This window comes from Bufo bufo, chromosome 11 (genome assembly GCF_905171765.1).
Source record: "Bufo bufo chromosome 11, aBufBuf1.1, whole genome shotgun sequence".
NCBI lineage: Eukaryota > Metazoa > Chordata > Amphibia > Anura > Bufonidae > Bufo > Bufo bufo.
Window position 1 is genome coordinate 7,368,035 of NC_053399.1, and position 13,069 is coordinate 7,381,103.

A 13,069-nucleotide genomic window follows, 5' to 3' on the forward strand; every position below is an offset into this window, starting at 1 on the left:
CCGGGGTCTCCAGTCTCCTCCCTGAGACGAGGCATAGGGCCGGGGTCTCCAGTCTCCTCCCTGAGACGAGGCATAGGGCCGGCGTCTCCAGTCTCCTCCCTGAGACGAGGCATAGGGCCGGCGTCTCCAGTCTCCTCCCTGAGACGAGGCATAGGGCCGGGGTCTCTAGTCTCCTCCCTGAGACGAGGCATAGGGCCGGGGTCTCCAGTCTCCTCCCTGAGACGAGGCATAGGGCCGGGGTCTCCAGTCTCCCCCCTGGCAGAAGAAAGTTCTGTGCTGAGGTCTGAGCTAGCTGTCTCTCTCTCAGAAGGCTGGCGACCAATGGTCAGTGACAGAGTATCCCCATCTCAGCGTCTTCTTCTGGTCACTCAGCAGTCTGGCAGAGTCTCTTCTATCAAATTGGTCCCTATCTGCAGACAACTAGGGGCTCTGACCGCCCTCCTTATATACAGCTAATCTAAAGCTTTCTATTGGGTGGAGTGAAGTGGAGAAGCACAGCCTAAACAGATACACTGTTACAATTTCTGTCTATCATAGAATTGTATGGCTCCAGTGCAAGTCTATGGGAATGAATAAGCAGTTTTTTCCAGACATAAACAAGTCTTCAGACGTAAAGAACAGAACTAAACCAGACGGTCAGGTCAGTGGGAGACATTTACTAACCATGTTGCGCCAGAATTATGACGGAAAATGCGCCAAAGAGACTGGTGTTTTGATTTGCGCCAAATATATAGTTTTCTCCAGAATGCATCATGCCAGAAATGAGTTAGAAATGTCAAAGTGGGCGGGGCTATCAAATTGGCGCATGTTACACCTCATTTATCATCCCCTTTATCAGCAGAAGGGGCTCAGATTGTTGCGGACAATGAAACCAGCTTCCACCAGTTTGATAAATCTCCTCCTGTCAGGTGAATGGAGCCCTGTGGTTACAGGAGGAGCTCTTCTCATGGCAGCTGCACAACCCGATGTGAACAGCCCCTCACTCCGGTGTAAGCAGCGCTCATGGCCGCTAGGAGCCGCTGCTGGGCACAGAACTACATTTCCCATGATGCCCGGAGAAAATCATGGGCGTGGCGAAGCAAGGAGACGCACGGGCGTCGCGACGTTGACGTATTCCAGAACGTTGCTGTGGTAGCGGCGGGCGCCATGTTGGGACAGACGGGAAGCGTTTAGGCGGCAGGTTCCGGTCGCTCATTGTTGTCCTCCAAGCCGGGTTTGTTGTGGAGAGCGCCGGCTTCCTCATGCCCAGGATCGGCCGGCGGCGGGCGGAGTGAGGTCACCATGCCTTTGTGAGTAGCCGGGTGGGGATAATGAGCGGGAATGACGTCACTAGTTGCTCCTGCGGGTGACCCGGCTGTGAGGTACTGGGCGCAGGCTCCCCCGGGGCCCGCAGTGCTGCCGCCGCCCCCTCACCTCTATACACACACATATAGAGATATACCTACCGGCTGTGGTCACCTGACTGCTCCGCCATTGTGTCCAATCACACAGCAGCTCCTATTAATAACCCCAGGTGTATCTGAACGTAATACTGCCATCATGGTGTCTATGGCGACAGACTGCGTGTCTGACCGCAGAGGGTCTGTATACACTGGGGTCGCCGCGTTAGTACCAAGGCCAATGAGGGGTTTTCATTTATGACAATTTTCTCTTTGATCAGATTAAAGAGGTATTCCTGATGTCAGGGTCCGCATCGCTTTATGATCAGGGGAGGGGTCCTGAGAATTAAAGGGGGTTCTCCGCTTTTCCTGTATTGATTCATCAATATCAGATCTGCGTGATCCTGTGAGGACCCCCGCTGATTTGCACGGCTTGCCAATATAATATTGATGACCTGTCCTGAGGCTGTGTCATCAATATAGGAAAAGTGGAGAACCCCTTTAAAGAGGACCTTTCACTAGAATAAAACATCTAAACTAAGTATACAGACATGTAGAGCGGCGCCCAGGGATCCCCCTGCACTTACTGTTATCCCCGGGCGCCGCTCCGTTCTCCCGGTATAGGCTCCGGTATCTTCATAGTTAGGCTCCTCCCAGGGGAACCTGCCGGCGTCTCTTTCTCCCATGCTGTAGCGCTGGCCAATCACAGCGCTCAGCTCATAGCCTGAGAGGCTTTTTTTTCTCTCAGGCTATGAGCTGAGCGCTGTGATTGGCCAGCGCTACAGCATGGGAGAAAGAGACGCTGGCAGGTTCCCCTGGGTGGAGCTATGAAGATTAACTATGAAGATACCAGAGGCTATAACCGGAGAACGGAGCGGCGCCCAGGGGGATCCCTGGGCGCCGCTCTCCATGTCTGTATAGTTAGTTTAGATGTTTTATTCTAGTGAAAGGCTACTTTCACACTCGCAGCAATCTGCATGCCAAACGGACAGCATTTGTAGATGGATCTGTCTTACAAATGCATTGCAAGAACGGATCCGTCTCTCCGGATGTCATCCAGAGAAACGGATCCTTTATATATTTCTTTTTTCAAATTTTTACCGGTCTACGCATGCGCAGACCGGAAGGACGGATCCGGCATTGCAGTATTTTTAATGCCAGATCCGGCTTTTCGGCAAGTGATCAGCATTTTGGACGGAGATAATACTGTAGCATGCTGCGGTATTTCCTCCGTCCAAAATGCTATTCAGTGACTGACCTGAAGACGTCCTGATGCATCCTGAACGGATCGCTCTCCATTCAGAATACATCGGGATAAAACTGACCAGTTCTTTTCCGGTATTGAGCCCCTAGGACGGAATTCATTGCCGGAAAAGAAAAACGCTAATGTGAAAGTGCCCTAAACTGACCACATCTCTTCATTGTGAGCCTCAGTGGTGGCTGGGTGACGATAAAGTGATGGTATCAGCGGTGTGGCCCCTAAATTATCAGGACCCCCACTGATCATAAAGTAAGGATACTTTCACACTTGCGTTTTTATTTTCCGGCACTGAGTTCCGTCCTAGGGGCTCAATACTGGAAAAGAACTGATCAGTTTTATCCTAATGCATTCTGAATGGAGAGCGATTCGTTCAGGAGGTCTTCAGTTCAGTCTCTCTTACGTTTTTTAGCTGGAGAAAATACAGCGGCATGCTGCAGTTTTCTCTCCGGCCAAAAAGACTGATCACTCGTAGGATCCGGCATTAATTTACATTGAAGTGTATTAGTGCCGGATCCGGCTTTCCCGTCTGCACATTCGCAGACCTTAAAAAATGCAAAAAAAAAATTAATACCGGATCCGTTTTTTCCAGATGACACCGGAGAGATGGATCCGGTATTTCAATGCATTTGTCAGACGGATCCGGATCCGTCTGACAAATGCCATCAGTTTGCGTCCGTATTGACGGATCAGGCAGGCAGTTCCGGCGACTGAACTGCCTGCTGGAATTTTCCTCCGCAAGTGTGAAAGTACCCTTAGAAGAGTTCTGAAATGGTCTCATGTAATCGCCGTTTGGAGTTCTGCTTGCTGTCAGTGAATGGTTGCTATTGTTTACATCCAGAGCCTGACAAGTGCAAGTCTCCGGACGGGAAATCTCCGAAATGCTGTTATGAGCCCTGCATCGGCTAGAAATGATCCACATGGGTTTGAGGCCTATGTATGTATTTATTTCTAACATTTGCATTCACTGACAGCAAGCTGAAATCTAAAAATGGTGAGAAGTTGATCTCTATGCACCCATGGGTAACCCAATAAATTGATTAAGGTGTCACATCGCTGTCCAGGCCAATCTTACATTGTCCATGAAGAGACCTGGCCCCACGCGGGACTGTGCAGTAGTCACAATACCTGCCAGGGGCCCGGCACGTTACCTGTGGCCCCGGGGGACAGTGTCTGTGTAGTATACTTCTATAGGGAAGTGGGTAACTTTTATTAGAAAACTGAATGGACAGTCTGTCCTGAGCAGCTGGAAGACTGGCGGATGTCTCAGCCTGCCTCTGCTCTCCCTGCCTTCCTGCATGTGTTAGATATCAATGATTCCCCACTGGAGGCGATAGAAGGCGCTTGTACAGTCATTGTTTTTTGGTAATGTTCGCATTACTCATCTCTTGATGCGGTGGCCGGGACAGCCAAACAAAAAGGCCTCAAAAAACACCCGACTTGATGTTTTTGCTCTGCCTGTAATATTTCCCGCAGACTTCAGTTCATTGTCTGGTGTTTTTTGCCTAAAAAAGCTGCTAAAAACTCCAGAAAACCCCAGTTTGTGACGGCAGCCGCTGAAGGTGCGGGGTTCTCGGTCAGTAGTTTAGACTACTTTCACACCGGCGTTTTGGCTTTCCATTTCTGAGATCCGTTCAGGGCTCAGCGGTCCAAAACGGATCGGTTTGGTCCTAATGCATTCTGAATGGAAAAGGATCCGCTCAGAATTGATCAGTTTGCCTCCGATCAGTCACCATTCCGTCTTACGAAACGGAGCCAAACGGATCCGTCCTGGCACACAATATAAGTCAATGGGGACGGATCCGTTTTCTCTGGCACAATAGAAAACGGATCCGTCCCCCATTGACTTTCAATGGTGTTCAAGACGGATCCGTCTTGGCTATGTTACAGATAATACAAACGGATCATGACGGATGCAGGCGGTTGTATTATCTGAACGGATCCGTCCATGACCGATCAGCACAAAACGCGAGTGTGAAAGTAGCCTTAGTTGTACCTCAGTTTATCTAGAAACGCCGATATTGCTGAACGTCCTGCTGTCCACCGTAGAAGTCTAGCAATGATCCTTCGTGGGTTTTGTGTGAATATTGGAATATTCTTTTTGTGCTCTGACCCTCGGATAAAGGATGTTTTACAAGGGCAGAAAAATTGTCCGCTGCGGTCGATACTGGTTTACCTCCGTTTACCGACGTGAGGTTTTTTCGTACATGGGATCTTTAGTGCTGTTTCCAGCAGAGGCCTGTGTGTACGCGAGGGGACGTGGTCTGTGACGAGCGAGTGATTGTGTGGAGAGCCGTCAGGGTGCTCCCACGCGGTTCGGCCCGGCCACAGGATCTGCAGGCACTTTACTGCTAATTGTATGAAATAGCAGCACCCCGGCCGTTAGCGATACCTGCTCGGCCGTACTGTATTTGGGCAGCGTAAATATTAGATTGGTGGGTATTGAAGTCTTTTTAAAGAGGCAGCGTCCTCTTCGTGGTTTACTGAACACAGCTCCGTACCGTCAGTAGTGGCTGTGCCTGGTATTGCAGCTTATGACCACTTTGGCCCATGCAAGTCAATGGAGCTGATCTTCTGCCAAACACGCGAAGCCGTGCCTGGTGTATAGCTGATCAGCGTCAGTGCCAGGAGTTGGATCCCCATCGGCTTATTTTAAGAATAGCCCATTGGTTTCAAAGAGCCGGGAACCCCTTTTAAATGCCTTGTGATCGCCCCGGGTGTCGCGGTCTTGCGGAGGTGGTAAAGCGGAGGTTTTACGTGTCTGCAGTTGTGAAAGGGATTCGGTAGTAGAAGGTTCTTCTTGTGTATAGTGGATTCTGATGGTCTTCCCTGTATAGAACAAGCCACACGGGCTTTTCACAAGATATTACATTTGAGGTATTGCACATGTAATAACCCCTGATCTTAAAGGGCTTTCCAGTGCGTGGATGATGAACGAACCTGCTGGGAATAAATAATTGGAAGTTCTAAATGTCAGACTGCTTCCTCGCGGTTTTAAATTAAGACCTTTTTTGTATGCCTGAAACAGAAAATGGTAAATGATATGGTCTGAAGGTCCGCCCCCTTCCCCGCCCACACCACGCCCACTTATTTAGACCTGGCGTGAGCGGGGGGGAAGTTGCAGATTGTTGTGCCGCAATGTGCGTCTGAAATGCACCTAATATACGCGTATTTAAACTTAATAAATGACCACCTAAGTATCGAAGTCCTGGAAAAACCCCTTAAAATACATGGAACCCTGGGATTTGTAGTTCTGCGGCATCCTGGGAGAGTCATGTAGGAGCGCACTGTCCTGAGTCCTGACAGAACAAAGGTTTGGACCTGTTCACATTGAAGATACTTGACCAAAATCCCATTTTTACACACCATATATTCATTCCGATCATTTTTTGCCTGTTAAAGGGACATTCCAGGACCTTTTTATATTGATGACCTGTCGTTAGGACAGGACAGGAGTATCTGATTGGTGGGGGTCTGACTCCCTCACCTCCACAGAACAGCTGATTTACAGTAGCTCCATCTATTGTGTAGTAGACAGAGCGGTTACTGCTGTGCTGCCTCGGTATAATGCGTCTGAGCTGTGCGGATCCGCTGCCGCCAGACCTCCTGAAAAAATGTTGATCAGAGGGTGCAAGAGTCGGACCCCCTCTGATCCGATATTGCTGACCTATCCTAAGGATAGAAGATCAGTACTAAGATCCTGGAAAAGCCCTTTAATATAAAGTCTGAGATCTGGCTGTGGCGTCTGATCATTAGTTTTAAGGTTTCTCCACTTTCTTGTGTGGCAGTAATGAGGTTTTCTAGAAATGTTGTATCATGTAAAGCTTTTCCAGCTTTCATATTTTTTTTAAATTTATTTTTTAGATCCCATAAATTTCAAGATCTCACTCTTTAACCCCTTAAGGACACATGACGTACCGGTACGGCATGTTTCCCGAGTCCTTAAGGACACATGCCGTACCGGTTCGTCGTGGGTTTAAAACGCGATTGCTGCGCGGCGGGGGTTAATCGGAACAGGATGCCCCCTGAAATCATTCAGCGGGCATCCTGTCACAACGCCGAGGGGGGGTGTCATGTGTCATTGCAGCCCCCAGACAGGATGGTGTCACAGAGGGAGGGAGCCCTTTCCTTCCCCGTCTGCTCAGTTGTGGCAGACGGGGAAGGTTCCCATGGCAACAGGACGCCTTCTCAGGCATCCTGCTGTCCATGGTGCTGAACAGATCTGTGCTAAAGGCATAGATCTGTTCAGACAAAGTGTAAGTAAAATACAGTACAATACACTATATAGTGTACTGTACTATACAGACATCAGACCCACTGGATCTTCAAGAACCAAGTGGGTCTGGGTCAAAAAAAAGTGAAAAAAGTAAAGATTTAAAAAAACACATTTATCACTGAATAAAAATTTAAAAAATAAAATACACAACACATATTAGGTATCGCCGCGTCCGTATCGACCAGCTCTATAATATCACATGACCTAACCCCTCAGATGAACACCGTAAAAAATAAAAACTGTGCTATATAAACCATTTTTTGTCACCTTACATCACAAAAAGTAATAGCGATCAAAAAGTCATATGCACCCCAAAATAGCGCCAATCAAACCGTCATTTCATCCCGCAAAAATCATACCCTACCCAAGATAATTGCCCAAAAACTGAAAAAACTATGGCTCTTAGGGTACTTGCGGCAGAGAGATCCGGCAAGCAGTTCAGTCGCCGGAACTGCCTGCTGGATCAGGCAAAATGTATGCCAACTGATGGCATTTTTTAGTAAGACTGATCAGAATCCTGATCAGTCTTAAAAATGCCTGATCAGTCGAAAAAAATGCATTGAAATGCCGGATCCGTCTTTTCGGTGTCATCTGGCAAAAACGGATCCGGCATTTATTTTTTTCAGCTTTTTTTCAGTCTGCGCATGCGCAGACCGGAAGGGCGGAGCCAGCATTTAGGCAAGTCTTCAGTTTTTTTCGCCGGAGATAAAACCGTAGCATGCTGCGGTTTTCTCTTTTGCCTGATCAGTCAAAACGATTCATATACTTCCGGTATAGACTAGAGCCCCTGTGACGGAACTCTATGCCGGAAAAGAAAAACGCAAGTGTGAAAGTACCCTTAGACTATGAAAACACTAAAACATGATTTTTTGTGTTTCAAAAATGAAATCATTGTGTAAAACTTGCATAAATAAAAAAAAGTATACATATTAGGTATCGCCGCGTCCGTATCGACCGGCTCTATAAAAATATCACATGACCTAACCCCTCAGGTGAACACCGTAAAAAAATAAAAACGGTGTAAAAAAAGCCATTTTTTGTCATCTTACGTCACAAAAAGTGTAATAGCAAGCAATCAAAAAGTCATATGTACCCCAAAATAGTGCCAATCAAACCGTCATCTTATCCCACAAAAAATTTGATCCTACCTAAGATAATCGCCCAAAAACTGAAAAAAAAACTATGGCTCTCAGACTATGGAGACACTAAAACATGATTTTTTTTTTTGTTTACAAAATGAAATCATTGTGTAAAACTTACATAAATAAAAAAATTGTTTACATATTAGGTATCGCCGGGTCCGTGACAACCTGCTCTATAAAAATGCCACATGATCTAACCTGTCAGATGAATGTTGTAAATAACACAAAAAAAAAGGTGCCAAAAAAGCTTTTTCTTGTTACCTTGCCGCACAAAAAGTGTAATATAGAGCAACCAAAAATGTACCCTAAACTAGTACCAACAAAACTTCCACCCTATCCCATAGTTTCTAAAATGGGGTCACTTTTTGGGAGTTTCAAAAACCGTATGGCATTCCTTTCCATTTGCGCCCTGCCGTGTGCCCGTACAGCAGTTTACGACCACATATGGGGTGTTTCTGTAAACTACAGAATCGGGGCCATAAATATTGAGTTTGGTTTGGCTGTTAACCCTTGCTTTGTAACTGGAAAAAAAATATTAAAATGGAAAATCTGCCAAAAAAGTGAAATTTTATCTCTATTTTCCATTAATTCTTGTGGAACACCTAAAGGGTTAACGTTTGTAAAATCAGTTTTGAATTCCATGAGGAGTGTAGTTTCTAGAATGGGGTCATTTTTGGGTGGTTTCTATCATGTAAGCTTCACAAAGTGACTTCTGACCTGAACTGGTCCTTAAAAAGTTGGTTTTTGAAAACTTTTACTTCGAAACTTCTAAGATTTACTTCTAAGCCTTGTAACGTCCCCCAAAAATAAAATGTCATTCCCAAAATGATCCTAACATGAAGTAGACATATGGGGAATGTAAAGTAATAACTATTTTTGTAGGTATTAATATGTATTTTAGAAGTAGAGAAATTGAAACTTGGAAATTTGCAAATTTTTCCAAATTTTGGGCAAATTTGGTATTTTTTTATAAATAAAAAAGATTTTTTTTGACTCCATTTTACCAGTGTCATGAAGTACAATATGTGACGAAAAAACTATCTCAGAATGGCTTGGATAAGTCAAAGCTTTTTAAAGTTATCACCACATAAAGTGACACTGGTCAGATTTGCAAAAAATGCCCTGGTCCTGAAGGTGAAAATGAGCCCGGTCCTTAAGGGGTTAAGCTGAATTCACACACAGCCGGTTTGTTTCCAAAATTTCTGCAACTGAAAACTCCTTCCATTCATCTGAATGCGGTTGTTTTGGCGGCGAGCTCCATTCATGCCGATCAGCTGTTTGAAGAGTGTTCGCTCTGTAATTACAAGTATGGCGGCATAGGAAGGAGCCTTCCCATAGAAGTGAATGGGGAGGCCATATTGAGGACCTATCCTGAGTATAGGTCATCAATAGTAAACAGCGGACAGGGGTTTTCCCAACAACAGCACTTTCCCCCTGTCCTTGGAAAGCAGCCATCTCCTTTATAGAAGATGCCTCCAAGGAAAAAAGTAAATGAATCTCAGACAACTGACCCCAAATCGCCTGGAGACCTGGAATAGAGGGGAATGGCCAGTATGCATGATGGGCCGAGGGTGTCCTAAGAAAGCTGGTGGGTGGTATTGGCAAATTTTCAGTACCCCGTCTACATGTGCAGAGTTTGATAAGAACCATTGTACCCACCCGAACCGCCTGCTTGTCTTCTGAAATCTTTTCTGTTTGAACCTTATCCATTTTTCCTTCTTTTGTTTCCAGTCCACTGACAAACCAGGGAACACCGCAGCAAGCCCAGAAGAACTTTGGCATCACCTCCCCTATCAGTTTAGCGGCTCCTAAGGAAACCGATTGCTCCCTGACCCAGAAGCTCATAGAAACGTTAAAACCTTTTGGTGTGTTTGAAGAAGAGGAAGAATTACAGAGGAGGTGAGGCTCGCTCCGCCACCATAAGCCTGCAGTACGGCTTCTTATATGTAAAGGATCTATGAACGTGCAATGGTTCCTGATGTCACAAAATAGGCAGGCCTAGTGAGAAGTCTAGAACGGACGAGGAGCGTCCTGATACATCAGAGCGCGACCTGCAATTGTGGGTCTATAGTTACTACAACATCATGATAGAAGCTCAGGAGTGTGTAGGACCCCCTGTATGTTCTCCAGTAATGGGTTTGCTTTTGAGATTTCCGGGTCCCTCTAACGTGCAGATAAGCACAGTCTGCAGTACTATTCTATCCAGGTAAGAGGAGTCCTAGATCTTACTAGAAGGGGATCTATTATAAAAGATAGATCAGTCATGAATCCTTTCAAAACAGAAGCCACCACCCAACGTGAACAGAGCTCTGCACACAGCAGTCTTTTGGGGCATTTTGTTTGGGTATATAATATAATGTATTTGTTGAGATGAAGATTTTTCATTACCCTGGTTATGTTATAGGCTATCCGTTTGTCTGTGGTAGATTCTTATAAAATCTTGACTCTATTCTCCTACAGAATTTTAATTTTGGGGAAACTGAACAATTTAGTTAAAGAATGGATTCGTGAAATCAGTGAACTCAAGGTAAGGTCACGCAGCAATGTCGATGAATGTGAGTCACTTGCTCACACCTTATGTGTTCAGACCTGTTTAAGGAGTTCCCATTTACTTGGCTCCTCTACTTTGCATTTACTCTACTTTTCCTTTGCACTCGTTTTGATGCCCCCCCTTTGTGTTGTGTGACATTACAAACTTTAACACTAGCTGAGATTCCATTATGATAAGCAGCTTAAAGGGGCTGTCCCATCTTGACGTCTTTGGCCTAGGTGTCTGATAGGTGCGGATCTTTCCTCTGGAACTCCTATTTATCTCAGATCTGCTGTAAACAAACAGGTAGCTGGGCATGCGAGGCTGTCTCTAGGAATGAGCGAACTTGTGTTTACAAGGTTTGGGTTATTTAAGAATTTCTGTTATGGATTCCGCCACCACCGCTATGGTCCATGGTAGCGGAATCCATAACAGAATTTTTAGAGAACCCAAACTTTGTACACTGAAAAAAATAATAATAAGTTCACTGATCCCTAGTTGTCGCCATTCACTTCTGTGGGAGTTCAGAAAAAAGCCAACTGAACACACTCAACTGTTTTCGCAAATCCCATAGAAGTGATAAGAGAAACAGGACCCCGTTTTCAAGAGTGGTGGGGGCCCGAGTTTGGACTAACTCCTATCAGACATTTTTGGCATAACCTGTGGATATGTTATAATGTCCAGATGGGAATACCCCTTTAGCAAAAAGCCTACATTGGATACATAGGGGAAGTTTATCAATGTCTTCTGGTGTACAAAAGTTGACATTTTTGTTCAAGGTACATTTTGCATTCTCCATCACTTTTGGCATGGGAGGGTGGGGTCTCCCGCAGCCTGACAGGTTTACCAGAAATCATGCCGATAGCAGGTGTAGATTTACTGATAGAATTTACCATTTCTAATAGTGTTTCCTGTTTGTAAAATCCTCCCTCTTTTTTTTCCCACCAGAATTTACCGCAGTCTGTAATTGAGAATGTCGGCGGCAAGATATTCACTTTTGGGTCATACAGATTGGGCGTCCACACGAAAGGTATGTAAGCTTCATCTGAAGCTGATTCCGACTGAGTCTTCTCGACTGGAAAGTCTGAAGAGCCTAATTGCACATTTGACTTCCCATGAAAATCATATGTGTAATCCGTCTGTTTGCAGGCGCTGATATTGATGCCTTGTGTGTGGCACCCAGACATGTCGACAGAAGCGACTTTTTTTCTTCCTTTTATGAAAAGTTGAAGCTGCAAGATGAAGTAAAGGATCTCCGTGTAAGTCCGGCCCAAATTTATCCTACACCTATATAGCTTTGCTTTTTAAAAACATTTCATATCGATTTCATGCTTATAAGTCTGATACATTGCTGCACATTTCCCATTGTCCTCAAATATTCTGGGCCGTGCTTTTGGCAAGACTTCATTCTTATGAAAGCATTATGGAAATAAGATGATTGATATGATATTAAGGTCACAGTCAACTTCCCTGACAGTCTGTAGGATTTTTGTTCCCTCTGTTTTATAGGCCGTGGAAGAAGCTTTTGTACCTGTGATCAAGCTTTGCTTTGATGGAATAGAGGTATTTCCTTTTTAATTTTGTCTGCTGCATAAATAATGTTCTGTGTAAACTGCACCTCAGCCCTCCCTTTGGTGAATATGCCAGGAAATTTTTATTATTTTTTTAACTTGTGTATAGGAAACCATAATAAACTGCAACTTTCCTATATAGTGCACCATTGCTAAAAACATTGTGGCCAATAAATGGTGTACAAAAAGTGGACTACATCAGAGGAATATGTCGTGTTTGAGCGCAGTGTGCACCGAGCTTAATAGTTTGATCATTTCATTAAAGGGGTGGATCCATGGCATAGGCCATCAGTATCCGCCGATCAGCTCCACAGCTCTGTCCACTGTGTTGCTGGGTCGCTGAATAGGAGCAGTGCTGCAGTAACCAGCTCCGTCCTCTAGTTGTAATGCTGGAGCTATTGCAGAACAGCTGATCAATATCTGTGTAAATTCAACCCTAGATACTGCAAAAAGTTGTCCGTCACCCGGAAATGTTTTTTGGTGTCACATTTTACTGCACTCTTTGTACAATATGGCAAAATCTTATTCTTGTTCCTGTTTGAGGTTTCTTCCTTTACTTGTATTTGGATTTGTTGCATTTTTTTTTCCTTCAGATTGATATTTTATTTGCAAGACTTGCACTTCAGACAATTCCTGAAGACCTGGACCTAAGAGATGACAGCCTGCTGAAGAATTTAGACATAAGATGTATACGGAGCCTTAATGGTAAATGCTCTACAGAAGAAATTGCTTTCCAAAAAAAAGCCTTTTGATAATCTTTATTAAAATATAGTATTTTTCACTCTGCAAGACACACTAGCGATACCCGGCCCCCAAAACGGGGGGGGGGGACGCGGCGCCTGTCAGTGCGTCTTATAGAGCAACATGGCCAGCACAACACGTGTACATCGCAGGCCATGCTGTGCTGCATACC

The 13,069-nt window shown here is 45.1% G+C and overlaps 1 protein-coding gene across 4 annotated transcripts in view; it reads left to right on the plus strand.

Moving 5' to 3' along the window:
- Window positions 1-1,116: 1,116 nt before the first annotated feature.
- Window positions 1,117-13,069, plus strand: part of PAPOLA (poly(A) polymerase alpha) — a 28,053-nt gene continuing 16,100 nt past the window's right edge. For 3 of the 4 annotated variants that reach the window (XM_040412644.1, XM_040412645.1, XM_040412646.1), the window contains exons 1-7: window positions 1,117-1,289; window positions 9,787-9,954; window positions 10,516-10,582; window positions 11,534-11,615; window positions 11,735-11,844; window positions 12,095-12,148; window positions 12,750-12,861. In XM_040412644.1, the coding sequence (XP_040268578.1) occupies window positions 1,282-1,289; window positions 9,787-9,954; window positions 10,516-10,582; window positions 11,534-11,615; window positions 11,735-11,844; window positions 12,095-12,148; window positions 12,750-12,861 (601 nt within the window). In that variant the 5' untranslated portion in view covers window positions 1,117-1,281. The remainder of the gene's footprint in view (window positions 1,290-9,786; window positions 9,955-10,515; window positions 10,583-11,533; window positions 11,616-11,734; window positions 11,845-12,094; window positions 12,149-12,749; window positions 12,862-13,069) is intronic. The other variant, XM_040412643.1, reaches the window with a different exon arrangement.